General features: G+C 36.8%; 1 protein-coding gene across 1 annotated transcript in view; it reads left to right on the top strand.

Moving 5' to 3' along the window:
- Nucleotides 1-13,588, top strand: part of LOC116448427 (protein cordon-bleu-like) — a 116,372-nt gene that overhangs the window by 77,423 nt on the left and 25,361 nt on the right. The window contains exon 10 of the mRNA XM_032118752.1: nt 10,178-10,372. Within this exon, the coding sequence (XP_031974643.1) occupies nt 10,178-10,372 (195 nt within the window). The remainder of the gene's footprint in view (nt 1-10,177; nt 10,373-13,588) is intronic.

The raw sequence follows: 13,588 nt of genomic DNA, 5'->3' as shown, positions 1-13,588 counted from the left end.
GCTATGCAGACATTAAAGCAGATATTTTTAAAATTGTATGTTTTATGTAAAGTTTCCATCTCCTCCTCCAGTATAAACTGGCATATCTACAATGAAAATATATTGAAGATGATCAACTCTAGTGGTTTAATAGTTTCTATATGTTAAAAGAATTTGCTGAGAAGAACTTTTCTATAATAGTTTTTAAAATATTTTGAATTTCAGAAGGACATATATTGCAGATGTAATAATACCTATCTTCCATGAACCAAAAACATTGGCTGATTAATTTAAAAGAATTAGTAATTCTAGAGAAATAAATTCGTATGTCAACAATGAATTAATTTTGCACAGGACTTCTGATCCTTTTTGTGGTTATTTATGATTGATGAATGCTTAACACCAGTGGAAAAATGTCTTTTTCTTTTTCTATTGTCAGTCTTTGACCTTTTGAACTCCCTGTTTCCTGAAGTCTGTTGCCAGACCATTAGTAAAGACAGATTTTGATTTTTGGCTTCGTTGTCCAACACTATTGGATTGAGCTAATCTATTTTCATGTAGTGCAAAAGTATAAGTGAAAGGAGAAACCAACTTTTTCAAGCTTACAAAAATGTGCCTTTTTCCATCCCCAGTCTTCCAAGATTGCTCTCACTATATCTACTAATGGCCTTCCAAGACAAAGTGTAAATAGCCTCTTTTCTAATGTTCTTTCCATGTTTTCCTTCTGGCTTAATATTTTTCTGTCTTTCTTCTATACTGGGATTGATTGGAATTTTGGAGTCCATGTGAATTTTCCTCTGTAATTCTTTCTTCAGGTTCCTTTAAAATGTGTTTTTCTGTTGGGGTCTGTCATTGGCTTTTGGACCTCTCTTTGTAGGTTTCAAAATGTTTCTTTTGTTATTTTCTTCCATTCTCCCTCATTCCATGTCTTAGTATGCATTAAAGCCCTACCACAGAAATATTTATTACAATTTTACAAATCTATATATATCAATCCCCCTTTCTTTCAGTGCTAAATCTTTCCTGGTTTGAGTTCTGTTCATGTGACTTTTCCTCAACTGCCTTCATGACAAGTGAACATGAACATCACCATCTTTCTGTACGGTCAGTCACGGAGTTTTCTTACAAAGTATAATTTCTGTCCTGCACAGTCTCCTTAGTTCATTGTTCCTTCCCCAGGATATAAGGCAGTACTCTTATCATCACATTCACTGAACTCTTCTGCTTTTTGCTATGCTCCTCTCCTTTTCCAGACTTTCATCTTTGAATTTCTTCAAGGACTTACTTTCTAGTCAAATCTCATGAACATGTTCACTTTGTTTTTTGCCACAGTTACTGTGTTCTTGTTTCCATCCTCACTTCATGTGTTCTTTCCTACTTCTTTCGTGTCTGCTTTTGTTCCACTTGGACAAATACCCAAAAAGAGATTTGTAATGTTTTCCATGTTTTTTTCATATTTCCTTTTATGATTCACCAATTCTTTTATGATTCCCTGCACATCTCTCATTACAAGCACATAGCTATCAAAAGAAAAAAAAAGTTATGTGAGTAGCTGAATATGCTCACTCTCTGTCTTTTATTAGATATTCCTTTCTGGGAATCTCTTGAAATTAATATTTCTTCCCATAGTGCCTTTACATACTGGTATTTTTGACAGTTATAAAAAATATATTTTCAAAATACAGTAGTTTTTTATAGGCTGACATATTTTGACAGTGCATTGTGACAAAAAGTGTTGGACTTGTGGAAGATAAATTTTGAGCAGTCTAGCCAGAAAGATGTAAATCAGCCCCGAGTGTGTATTTTAGATGTAAATTGATTCTAGTATTTTCCCAATACGATATTAAAAGAAAGAAGGAAAAGAAAAAAAGAGAACATTCTATCAAATGAGACACGAAGTTGTCCACACACTTCTGAAAGTCAAGATAAATAATTTTACACTTGTATGGAAGGCAAACAAATCTTACCCTAAGCATCTGGTGGCATCCCAGACTGTCACCCGCAGTTCAGCTTGATTTCAGAATTCACTTCAGATTGTGCCTGCAGCCTGCACTCCCTACCTCCCACCTGACTGATGGGTAGCAATGTTTCCTTTAAACTGCCAGGGAGCACTGGAGCATTTGATCCCAAAATGTTTTCTGTGCTATATTAATGATGGTTTTTTCTCACTAGGGTTTACATATACAAAACAAGAGCAAAAGTATTTGCATTTTATGGGTATTTAAAATGGATCTCACATCCAGAAAGATAAAAAAGGGCCCACATGCTTTGTGTGCTGTCACTAAGCCTGATGGTCTCAGTTGTGGAGCACAATAAGGGCACAAAGGAGGTTGGCATGTTTTGGAAGCTTGTGCATATATGTCCATGTTTTCTCTATGACGTGTCTGGCACTGTAAAGTGGCATTTTAAGGGACTGGACATGCATGTCTCTTTTTTTAAAAATGTGCTGGGTTTCGTATATCTTTTTACAAAGATACCTGTAATGGACACATGCTGAAGCCTGTAGCTATTTCATGGATGTCATTGGATTTATACTAATGTTGAAGTATCTCCCACGAATTTTGTGTCTCATCATCTTTAGCTGCATTTTTGTAAATTGAGAATCTGGAGAAAAATGGAATATTAAGTGTAAAATACGTCAGTTTGTGTGGTTCGAGCTGAGGTTTGCTTTTTTGAACATACCCTTCCTTGCTTTGCTGATCACATTTGTTCAGAAAAGATTAATTAGCAACCTAAGTTACTTTCATTTGTGGCTAAATATCTTTAGATTTTAGCAGAACAACTTTTTATTTCTTCTCAGAACACACAGTGACAGAAATTAAATCAATTATGCATTAGAAAGATCTGTAGCAAGTGTATTTTCACTGCACTGAGTTGAGAGTGACTTGTCAACGCTAACAGCTCTGAATCAAAGAAATTATGTTTTTCTTTTTAACAAGTTCCGCGGCTGTGATTCACAAGGCCCACAGGATACAAGCTTGCTGGTTACTGCAGTCAGTTCAGTGTCCAGACTGATAGGAGAGAACACAAATGATTTATAAGTGTGTGCCTTCCAAACACCCATTTATACACTTGGGTCTTGCCATTAGTACCAGGCAGCATTCTGCCTGTACCCACCTTCTGGGTTATTGAAACATGGTGACCCTCTTCTGTCAAGAAAGGTGATTTTTTGCTAAATCTGTTCGAATGCTACTTTTTTTAAAAACATGAGTTTGTTTGAAACACACTGTCACTTACAGAAGAGGTGATATAAAGACACAAATGTAAATCAAGCTAGCTTGTCTTCCCCTTTCTGCATGTATTGCTGCAACAGAAAAGAATTATTGCATCCATTTCTCTTGATACTGATTGACTTCTTCAGATTGACATGAAGGAATTTGAGTAGCAGTAATAGACAAAGGTTTTATTAAGCATGAAGTGTATTCTGACTTGAGAAAATCTGGAGAGTGAAACAGGAAACGAGAATCTATTTGGAGGAAATACATTGCATTTTAAATCACAAGAAGTGATTTAAAAGCTTCAATTCTCAAAGCATTGATCTGTCATAAAAACTTGAAAAAATATAACTGATTTGACAGTCTCTGAGTTGCTTGATTAATACACATTGTTGAATTCCTAGACTTGTATTCCACTGCTTTATATGTGCCGTGGTACTTTCTTCAGTCTGGGAGAACTCAGATTAAATTTGTGATCTCAGACTGGCAGAATACTGAGGGAGGTGGTAGTAGTGGGTGATACTGATAATAGCAGCTACGGTTGGTCTTACTGCATCTGTTTCTTTATATTTGCAAGAGTTTACAGGCATGTTTATGTTTAGCTGGAATTCATGTATTCCCAGCCCATGTTTTCTAACCTCCTAATGATTTGAGCAAAATGTTTATATTCCTAAACGTCAAAATAAAATATTTGACAGTCCACAAAAAAATTAAGCAGCTTACTTGTGGTTTCTGCCATATTCATTCAGTATTCATGTGATTTTTCAAATGGAAAATGAATTTTGAATATTGCTTCACTTCTTTTATATATACTATGTGCAAGAAGTATAACAAAAACTAAAGAAGGTTCTTGGAAGCTCTCTGTGGTCGTGCAACCTTGTCCTCAGTGTAGTGCAAGGGGCCAGAGTTAATACCCACACTTGTTCCCTGCTGAGAAATTCACGGTGAATCTAAGCCTCTTGGTGTGTTTTGGAAAACCTTTTTCCTGGAGGCTTCCATTTTTCTAGATCCTTTCCTTGGGTGGTTGTTCTTTCAGCTTGGAAGCAGTAGGAGTTTCAAAGTGAACATAAATCAGTTGGAGCTGGAAACCAAGGTTGTACTCTTATCTGTAAAGACACTTTCCATCACATGAGCTTACCTAAGTGAAGGGAAGAAGGAATCATATAAGCTTCTAGGAAGGGAAATTATAGTTAAGGTATAAGGAAGAAAAATTAATGATGAAGATAGTTAAGAAGAAAAACAGCATAATTGCAGATGGTGTGGACGTGTGTCATAGGAAAATTTTAATAACCTCTACAGTGACAGATTGGTCTCTAGCATTGGGAGATAAAATGGATGATTTTGTATGGGAGGTGACCGCCTTGCACCTGGCACTGCTAGGATTTCTGATCAAAAAACTCTGTACTAAAACAAGAGGAATGTGGTCAGCCACACTGAGGGAGAGCTGGCAGGGGCACAGGAGACAGAATGTTCTCAGACATTTCTGGTTCTGGCTGTGTAAGTTCTGCTGTCTACCAATGGACCCTGACCACGAGATCTGGAACTGCTATCTAAATGCTCTGATAGGCTCATACAAGTGTAAGCTAGCTCTGGTTGTACAGACTTCAAACTACAACTCAAACCTTTTACAGTAAGAACTTGAGAGGCTACTTGCCAGGCATATAAAATCAACACAGGACAGCCTGTGTAAATAACTGTTGTGGGAATGAAATAGCTGCTTTGCTTTTATTATTGTGATGTGTGACCAGACAATTGCCTGCCAGTAGCAAAATGCAATGAGATAATAAAGCAGCAAAAAGTAAATTGCATTAAAATCCTTTTTATTTTTTTACCCCTGTTCAGAACAGGAAAAGGTTTAACTTTCTTTTCCTTCTGACTGCAGACTGTCAGCACAAGTGCTTCAGGGAGTACAAAAAAACAAACTGTATTCAGTGTGGCTGGTTAGAAAGGAAAATCTGAGTAGTCACAATTTTTTTGTTTTGTTTTGTTGGGTTTTTTAACTGTGTCTCCCAGCAATCTCATGACTGCAGTATAATGCTTTAGTTTTTAAGCAGGAGCTTGGATTAATTCAGTTTCAGTGTTGTAGATTTTAGTGCTAGTATAAGTAATAGAGTATCATGTCAGGGAAAGCAGCCTCTAAGTTCAGTTTGTGCAGTAGGTCTGACATACCCTGTCTGACATCTCATATGGCCAGTTGTAATCACTTGTGGTGTCATTCAGCTAATCAATAAAAGTTTGCATTAATGGAGATTAAATGTCCAACAGGCATAAATATTCTTGCTGTCACTGAGTAGATGGATTTTTGCCTGCTCTAAATCTTACCTTTGGTATTTACCCATGGTACACTTGTAAAAAAAAATATATCCTTTATGATACTTTTTAATTTTTGTCTCTATTTTGGAAAAAATAAAACCCTTACTTTTTGCTGATACATCTGGTACTTTGAGTGCTTAAAAACAGCTCAATTGATTACTTCTGATTTAGAAACTTCTGAGAAGGAAGTTACATAACAAGGCTGGGAGCTCAAATATGTGAGTTTTGGCAGAGAGCTGCGGAAGAAAGGCTTGTCTGTAGCAGCCTCACAAGAGAAGAACTTGACATTTTGAAAAATTTTTATTGACCGGTGCGAACAGGGAACGGGAAGTCAAATCACTCTCACAGGCAATCTGCAGTCTTTTCCTTGCTGACCTTTAAATGCCACTTAGTGTCATCAGAAAGTTAAGGAAATGCTAATAACAGGGCTTTGGGTAAGAAAGTTATATATAGGGGACATCTTTTGAAAACAATCATAAGCTGATTTCCATTTCTGTGCACATCGGGTTTTGTAAAATGGAATTCTCACAGTAGTACAGTTATATTTTTAATAGATTAATCTTACTTTTATTTATATATGACTTTAAAATTTTCAAAGTGTCCATAAGGTACCAGAACTTCCATTTATTATTGAAAAGGAGGTAGTATGAAAAAGATATTTTACAATTACATTCTAGGTTGATGACCTTGGAACAGAGACTGACATCAGCTCTAGGCTCTTAAATTATCTTGTGTTGAGTTCAGCACGCTATGGGACTTTAGAAGTCTTGTGGAAAGCTGACTGCTCAGTGTCTTTTGAAAATGGGAGTGGTATGCCTACCTCACCAGGTTACTCTTAGCCTTCATACTTCTGTGTTTTTAGCAGTCTCTATTTTCCCTTCAAAAATATCTTTTTTGAAATTTCACTTAGAAGAAATGGTAGGAAAAAGTCTCAAAATTAAATTGCTGAACCCAAAAGAAAATACCTGGTACATTAGGGAAGAAGAAGGAAGTTCCTTGAATTTCAAAAGTTTAGTGAGAGGGAAAAAAACTATCTGACAAGTTTAACATGAAACAGTGATGGAACCTGATGGCACCGTAGGTAGGTATGGCAGTTGTTTCTTGCTTCCTTCCAATATCTACTTCATGGAATTGAAGTGGACTCTAATCCATGGTTTTGCTTCAGTACATATTCCAAACCCTTGCTCAGCTAGTGTCTAACCTGTCTGCTGACCTACGCTGGTCTATCTGGTTTTGTGTTGGGTTTGCTTTAATTCAGGGGGAAAAAACAACCCCAAACCAAACTGTTTCTTTTTCTTGCTAGTTTGCATTAATTAATTGCTGTTTGAACTGGTAGCAAAGTGCTCGAACACTGGTGGTTTAACAAAGACTGTGATTTTTACAAGTTGGGAGACATTTTTGAAAGCTCTTTATATAATTAGTTTCCATGAATTTTCTTTTTATGAATTGATTTTTCTTTTTTCCTTTTTTTTTGTTCGCTTTTCTTGTGAAACATAGGGATTCTGTGAACTGATTTGGATTCTGAGCAGAGTATTCATGCTAACCTGTTTCTCAAATGAAATGGAGGATAAGGGCTGACTTTTTTAAGCCAGCAACATTGGCTGCAGTTCCTGAGCTTGGCTTTCCTCACTTACACTGCTGTAATTTGAGTAATTCAATCGGTTCTTTGATAAGAAATTAGAAAAACAAGAAATGAGAGATGGTTGGAGTATTTGGCATGTACATATCATGTCCCTGCAGTTTTGCTTGATTAATGTTGTATGCTCTTAATAGTTGCCTTGCTAAACTGCCTGAAAAACAATCCTCCAAAATCCCGTGAGTTGGAAAGAAACTGCATCACATCTAACTCAACATAAAATATAAAAGCTGGATTAGGTGTTGTCTCTCTGTATTAGTTTTACGACAAAAGACAAGTCATGCCACAACCACCTGTCAGTGTTTTGTGTCCAGGGTTGTTTTTTTTTCTCTTAAAGCTAATGAAAATGACTACACACATGGGAGAGGTTGAAGGTCTGCCTCCAGTTAGGCAAAGCTCTTGTTGCTGCATGAGAGGGCTTTCAAAACTAGTTTGCAATTGTCCTCATTCCATTCCCCTGGAAGCTGTGGCGAGTTTTTATTTTAGGGCAAGTGTCTTTACATGAGCATTCTTGAAATGCTCAGTAAGGGAATAATGGGCTTGATATAAAGGTTGGACTTGGAAAAGAAAACATAGATGAATTTGCAAGGTTGTTTGGTTTTTTTCTATCATTAAAGTCTTTTTATTATAAACTACTTATAGTATCATGGAAGTATTACCCTTTTTTCCCCCTGTATGTTCTGTTAGGAAATCCAAGCTTAAAAACAGAACAAACCAGCTTTAAACTGTTTAGTTGTTCATCACTGTATTCCTTCACAATGGCCTGTAGCTTTGAACAGGATTCTGATAGATCTTCAGCCACAAGATCTTGTGATAGAATTGAATATTCATTTAAAAGTGGTTATGGCCTATAGTCTTACCAGCATCCTGTATTTGTAGTGCTAGGAGGGAAGTCTTAGGACTTTTTTATTATTTTCATACATCTTTGTCTGCAATTTCTCAACCCCTATATCCAGAAGGCTAAAGAACTAATACAGTCACTAAAGCATACCTGCAGAATCCACTTTGAAATTGTTTTGTTCAGTTGTTTTATAAATGTGTGAAAAGAGGAAACTACTTCGTATTTCACTCTGTGAACCCTGTCATTTCTGTAGGAGTAAACAAACTTTATTTGATAGTACCTTGTACAATATGCACTGATAATACTTAAAACTGGTAGCTTACAGATGAGATCATTATTTTTTCCACTGCCCAAGATACAGGGCCAAGACAAGACTATTTCTTTATTAGATTATACCTAAACTTTTAAACTCCACCTTCTACTTCAAACTTTTTTCTTTATTTACTAGAAGGGTAAAGATGTTCTTGATGCCATTCAATTCAGAGAAGTTGATGATGGAAAAAGGTGTGGCAAACACAGCTTTTAGTCAGAAAAGACTGGTTCCATGCCCCGCTTGTGCTAAATACATTATTCCAAGATGAAGTGTGCTGTGCAGTGTGAAACATAAAAGTTAACAAAAGCATCTAAGTCAGTAATTGGTATCATATGCACAGTAAATGCAGGACAAGGCACGAATCTGTTTGCATTTCAGTTGCTTTCATGGGAATCTACAGAACATGGAACTTTACCAGGCAGTAAAGGAGCCTGTATTATATATATTTCTGCATTGCTCTATTTTTTAGCTCCTTATGCTTTATACATGCTTCCTCAATGGTCCTAAAACTAAATGAATTGTGTTTTTAAGCTTGCTGCCCTGTGTTTTTAATTTTTACCTAAGCTTGAACTTGGCACTTCTGGAAAAAAATTATCTTTTTTTTTTTTAAAGTAATGGCATTTGGGGTGGCCTTTGGTTTCCTGCCAGTATGTATTCTGTGGTTTTGGACAAAATTCCACCAGAGAGCTTTATGTCCTACATGGGAGAGTTTTGTAAGTGTGGTAGCATGTTCTGTTGTGATAAGAACAGCATTATCAACCATGCTCATCAGCCTATGTTTCCAGAACTGCTATTCAGCTCCAGGTCATGGTGAAGTGGTATCAGTGGTGATTCCACAGGAGATATTTCTGGGAAGAAGTTACAGTCAAATAACTTAATTAAAAAGTAAAATCTTCAATTTAATATGGAAAGTTCCCTTAATTAAAAAATGGACAAGGTGACTCAGATTTTGAGGGAAAAGTTTTTGCATGGTTTTTATTAGCAGAATAAAATATGTATTGAATTTAAGAGTAAAAGCTAAAATTAAAATGGACATTCTCAAGCAATCCTACTTCTAATCTTTCGTATTTGTAGAGTTGCTGCTATCTAACTGGATATGTTTCTATTTGTATATAGATATAAAAATGTATTAAGGTTCTGTAATCCATTAAATTTTTTCCATTGATTTTATTAAGTTTTCAGTGAGAGCTAAATTAATTTTTAACAGTAAGGAATTACTGAAATAGTTTTCTGTTTCTCCTTTCATCTGGGTTTGTTAGAATCCAGAGTGGTGCCTGTCAGTAGGACTTCTTTTCACCAAGTTAAATGGCTGTTTTCAGTAGGTTGTAAGTGATTATGCTTGATTGTGCATGTAAATTGGGACTAGTTTAATGGTTGCAGAATTTCTCTTATATAAATCTGCAGAGAAGACTCAGGTAAATCAGGCAGATTGATAATAAAGTAGACAAGCCTGAGACACTGACAGCATTTTATTAATACAGTGTTCTCATTTAAAAGTAAATCTTGCTTCCAGAAATGTTTAACACTTGTAATTTAAATGTGACTGCAAATGCATTTGGATAACTGTAATTATGTGTCTTGATGTGAACTTTATATTTTAAATAGCAAGCAGCAGCAGTGTTCCCATCAATACTACTGTTAAACCGCAGTAGGTGCTTATCGCGCCTCCTGTCTTATTAATACCGCCTGTAAGTTTTGTTCCAGTCGACCTTTGGAAGTTTCCAAAAGTTGGAGTTCGCAATTCACCAGGTTTGGCAGGGGAACATACATGATTATTCATATCATTGTTTAAACGGTAACCAGATGTGTCTTGTTTTTCTTCTTTCTTTCCCATTGTCTTTAAAGAGTGATGTTAATCCAAGATGTTAATCCATTTACAGGGGTTTTCCACAGCACCAAATTCCCCTTCGGTGAATTCTCGTTCCAGTAGCCTGGGTTCATCACTGTCCCTTGGTAGCATCTCTGGAATGACAGCAAACCCAGAAGTGAAAAAGCGCAGAGCACCTCCTCCACCAGCTGCGACACCAGTATTGCCGAACGCGGAGGTGAGGGGACAAGAAGGGACAGCAGCACAGGTAACAGCTACACCACTGAGTGGGCTCCTTTGTCTGGTGTGCTGGGTACCATCAGTTCTTTCAGCAGTCCTAAAGCCATTCACAGGTATTTTGATTAGCTACAGCTGACCAAAACTCCATCTTGCAAGACAAAATTATTAAAAGCCTTAGTGTTTTGTACATATTTACTGAGCTCTCTTGAGACTGCCCCGAGCTTTCTCCCCTGTCAAGAGTCATTCTAAATCAGAAAAGTTTTGTGAGGCGTTATGCTAAGAGAAGGAGGGTAAAGAAAAAGCAAGGCAGAAAAGCTGGAAATTGTATAAGGTGACTAGGTATCCTTACTGGCCTGGGCAGTCCTGGAGAACAGGAGAAAGTTCTAACGAGAGATGAAAACCTTCAGCATATTGTTTTGTCTAGACACTTGTCTTAGCTGTCGCCTGTATCCCTGTTTCCAGTGCTGCCATGGGATACCAAAATATCTGCTCTGTTTTCTGAGTTGTGCTATGTGACCTTTTGAAGCAGTGCTCTGGTTGTGCTTTTATAAAAGGTCACCGTTCTGCAGTACATTATCGAGGATTAAACAGAAATGGGGGAAAACCTTTTTGAGGACCTAAGCCTTTAAAAAGAATAGAGCCAAGGGAAGAGGAAATCGCTCTTGCTTTTATAGTGACACTCAGGTGTGTGTTACTAAACCCGCACAAGCACATGAAGTCTTCTGGTTCCACCAGCAGCTAACAGTAATGCTGTCTAAATGTAAACTGTAGAAATCAGTGTGTAAAGCTAAATACGGGTGCCAAAGAAGAATGTAAGGAATCGATATCATCAAAGCTGTGTAATGTGGACTGACTCTTATCTGCTTAGGGCTTGTCACCTCTACAGCAGACTGATCTTTGGAAAGCAAGGTGTCCGAGTGCAAAACGGAGTCAGAAAGGAATCTGAGTTCTCTATAGAGGGAGAGGAGGAGCAGCCTGATGCTGAGTCCCACTCCCTGTCACTCTCTTATTTATCTGCATTAAGACATATGTTAAATGCCTTCTTAAGTGAAGTATTGTGTAATAGAACTCGATCCACACTCTTGGTAAAGGATTGTGGATTTTTATTTTCCCATTCTTAGGATATCTGTGATTGCTGGAACTTAGCAGTGTTTCATCTTTCAAAATTGGAATATATGCCTTTGAAATAAAACTCATTTATAGACACAGCTGAAGAGAAATAACAATGTTTCTCTTGCAACATTTGTGCACTTTTTTTCTTAAAATTCCCTCTTGAAATTCCTATGTAAATATTTTTATGAGGTTTCTTACGTCCCCCATAGTTAAAGATTTAATGTGTTTAAGATAAATAGATCTTCTCACACAAAAATACTATGGTATTATATCTCCTAAGTTTATACAAGTGTGGTAATCACAGACTACATTATTCTGCCATTCTCTTTGTCTGATCTCCCTGCAGTATGGCATGGAGATTTTAAATTTTGATGCACAATAACGCTGCAAATATAAACTCTCTTTAAACATACTAACATTTCTATTTTCAACATTATTGCAAAGAGGCTAAAGTGTTGGTTTTCTGAAGCCATTGGGAGAAAAGTATATATTTTATTTATCACAAGTAGTACACAGTACAGTATCAATTTCAAATTCTCTTAGTCTGAAGGACAAACTACATTGAAGAAGGGAAACAGATAAAGGTTTTGTCAGAGGATTTTCCATAGCAAAGTTCATTTTGGGCAAAAGAAATGTCCTGTGTAGCTGACAAAGCCAGTGAAGACCACGGTAGAGGTGCTGGAGTATAGTTGGCTGCATTTGTTGAGTAAAGGACATCTTTCTGGGAATGATGGCATAGGTAAAAATGTTAGAGAGTTATGGTGTGTTTCTGAAGCTCCCAGGCTGAAAGTTGTTCAAAGGCTGCCATGTAATTTTAACAGGAATGAGTAGAATTGAAATAAAGCACAAGTTCCATGAAGCAATCAAAAACTGAGGGAAGAAATTAATTATTCAGTATTATGGGGCAAGGTAGCAACAGAGATATTGTTTATAAGAAAACCCAAACAGTTCCATTTTATCTACGTGCAGACAAGCCAGTTTGCTGTGAAAATAGAGTAAAAAATCTCAGGGTGTACGTTTATTTCTTTAGTTTATGGGAAAGAATTAGCGCTGATCTTTTTTTTTCAGGGAAGGACGTCAATTCCTTATTAATGGACTTCCTTCCAGAAAAAGATAAGATGTTTGTTTAGAAAACTTTATTTATGTGCAACTGTTACTAACAGGAAGATCCTGCAAAAGGGGAACATTTTTATTTCCAGTGAAGCTAGCACACTAATAGAAAGATTGAAAAAGGTGGTATTCTGAACTTCCAGAAGGCTTTTTTTCTTTTTTAGCTGCCTGTTTCCATAAAATTGTGCAGGAAATAAAATACTGTAGCTGTTATGAACACCTGTAACTTTCCAACCCAATAAGCCTGTTATTTTTAACCCATTGTTATGCTCCAGGCAGACATGATTCTTTAGGGTTATAGATATCTCATCTCCCTGCCTAGTGGTTCCAAAAAGAAATTTCTATGTGTCTGAAGACTGGGGTGTTTTAGTTTATGCTGTACATTTAGATTTTCTCCACTCCCTTTTCTGGATAGGTGACTTAATGCAATATCATTTTACCATCTTGCAGCTTTTGTTCCTGTAGGGCTTAGAATAATTTATCTCCTTGTGGATAAGGCCCCGGCAGTAACTTTATTTACTTTTTAGTACAGCAGCATAAGTTTTCCATGTCTATTTAAAGGTAGTGTTCCCTCTGTAACTGTTTTAAATCTCCCCTAGAAAATATTCATGTCTGTTCAGAGTGTGCTGAGCATGCACTAAGTAGTATGCAATGGAATGCAGAGTCAAAGGAGTCTGCAGATTTCTGCCCTGGAGAATTCACCCCTGGTTTTTTTTTAAACGTCTTCCAAATGATGCTATTATAGAGTGAGAAGTCACTTGAAAAAATAATCTTCAAAAGGTCAGGGTATATAACAATAATTCCAGGACAAAACCCAGTAGGTTTGATGCTTACAAAGCAAGGAGGTCCTCTCCTTTCTTAAGTTGCAACACGGAGCCCACACTGTCCAAAGAGTAGAGCAGAACAAGGTAGGGATGAGTTAAAACTGAACACCCTGTGCTGACTTTGTTGTCTGTCACAGCACTCCAGAAGATGTGCTAGCAGAATTTGGGGCCACCTTCAGGTAAGCATAGTGTAAACT

The sequence above is a fragment of the Corvus moneduloides genome, chromosome 1, assembly GCF_009650955.1.
Source record: "Corvus moneduloides isolate bCorMon1 chromosome 1, bCorMon1.pri, whole genome shotgun sequence".
Taxonomy (NCBI): Eukaryota; Metazoa; Chordata; class Aves; order Passeriformes; family Corvidae; genus Corvus; species Corvus moneduloides.
This window is presented reverse-complemented; position numbering and strand designations above follow the sequence as displayed.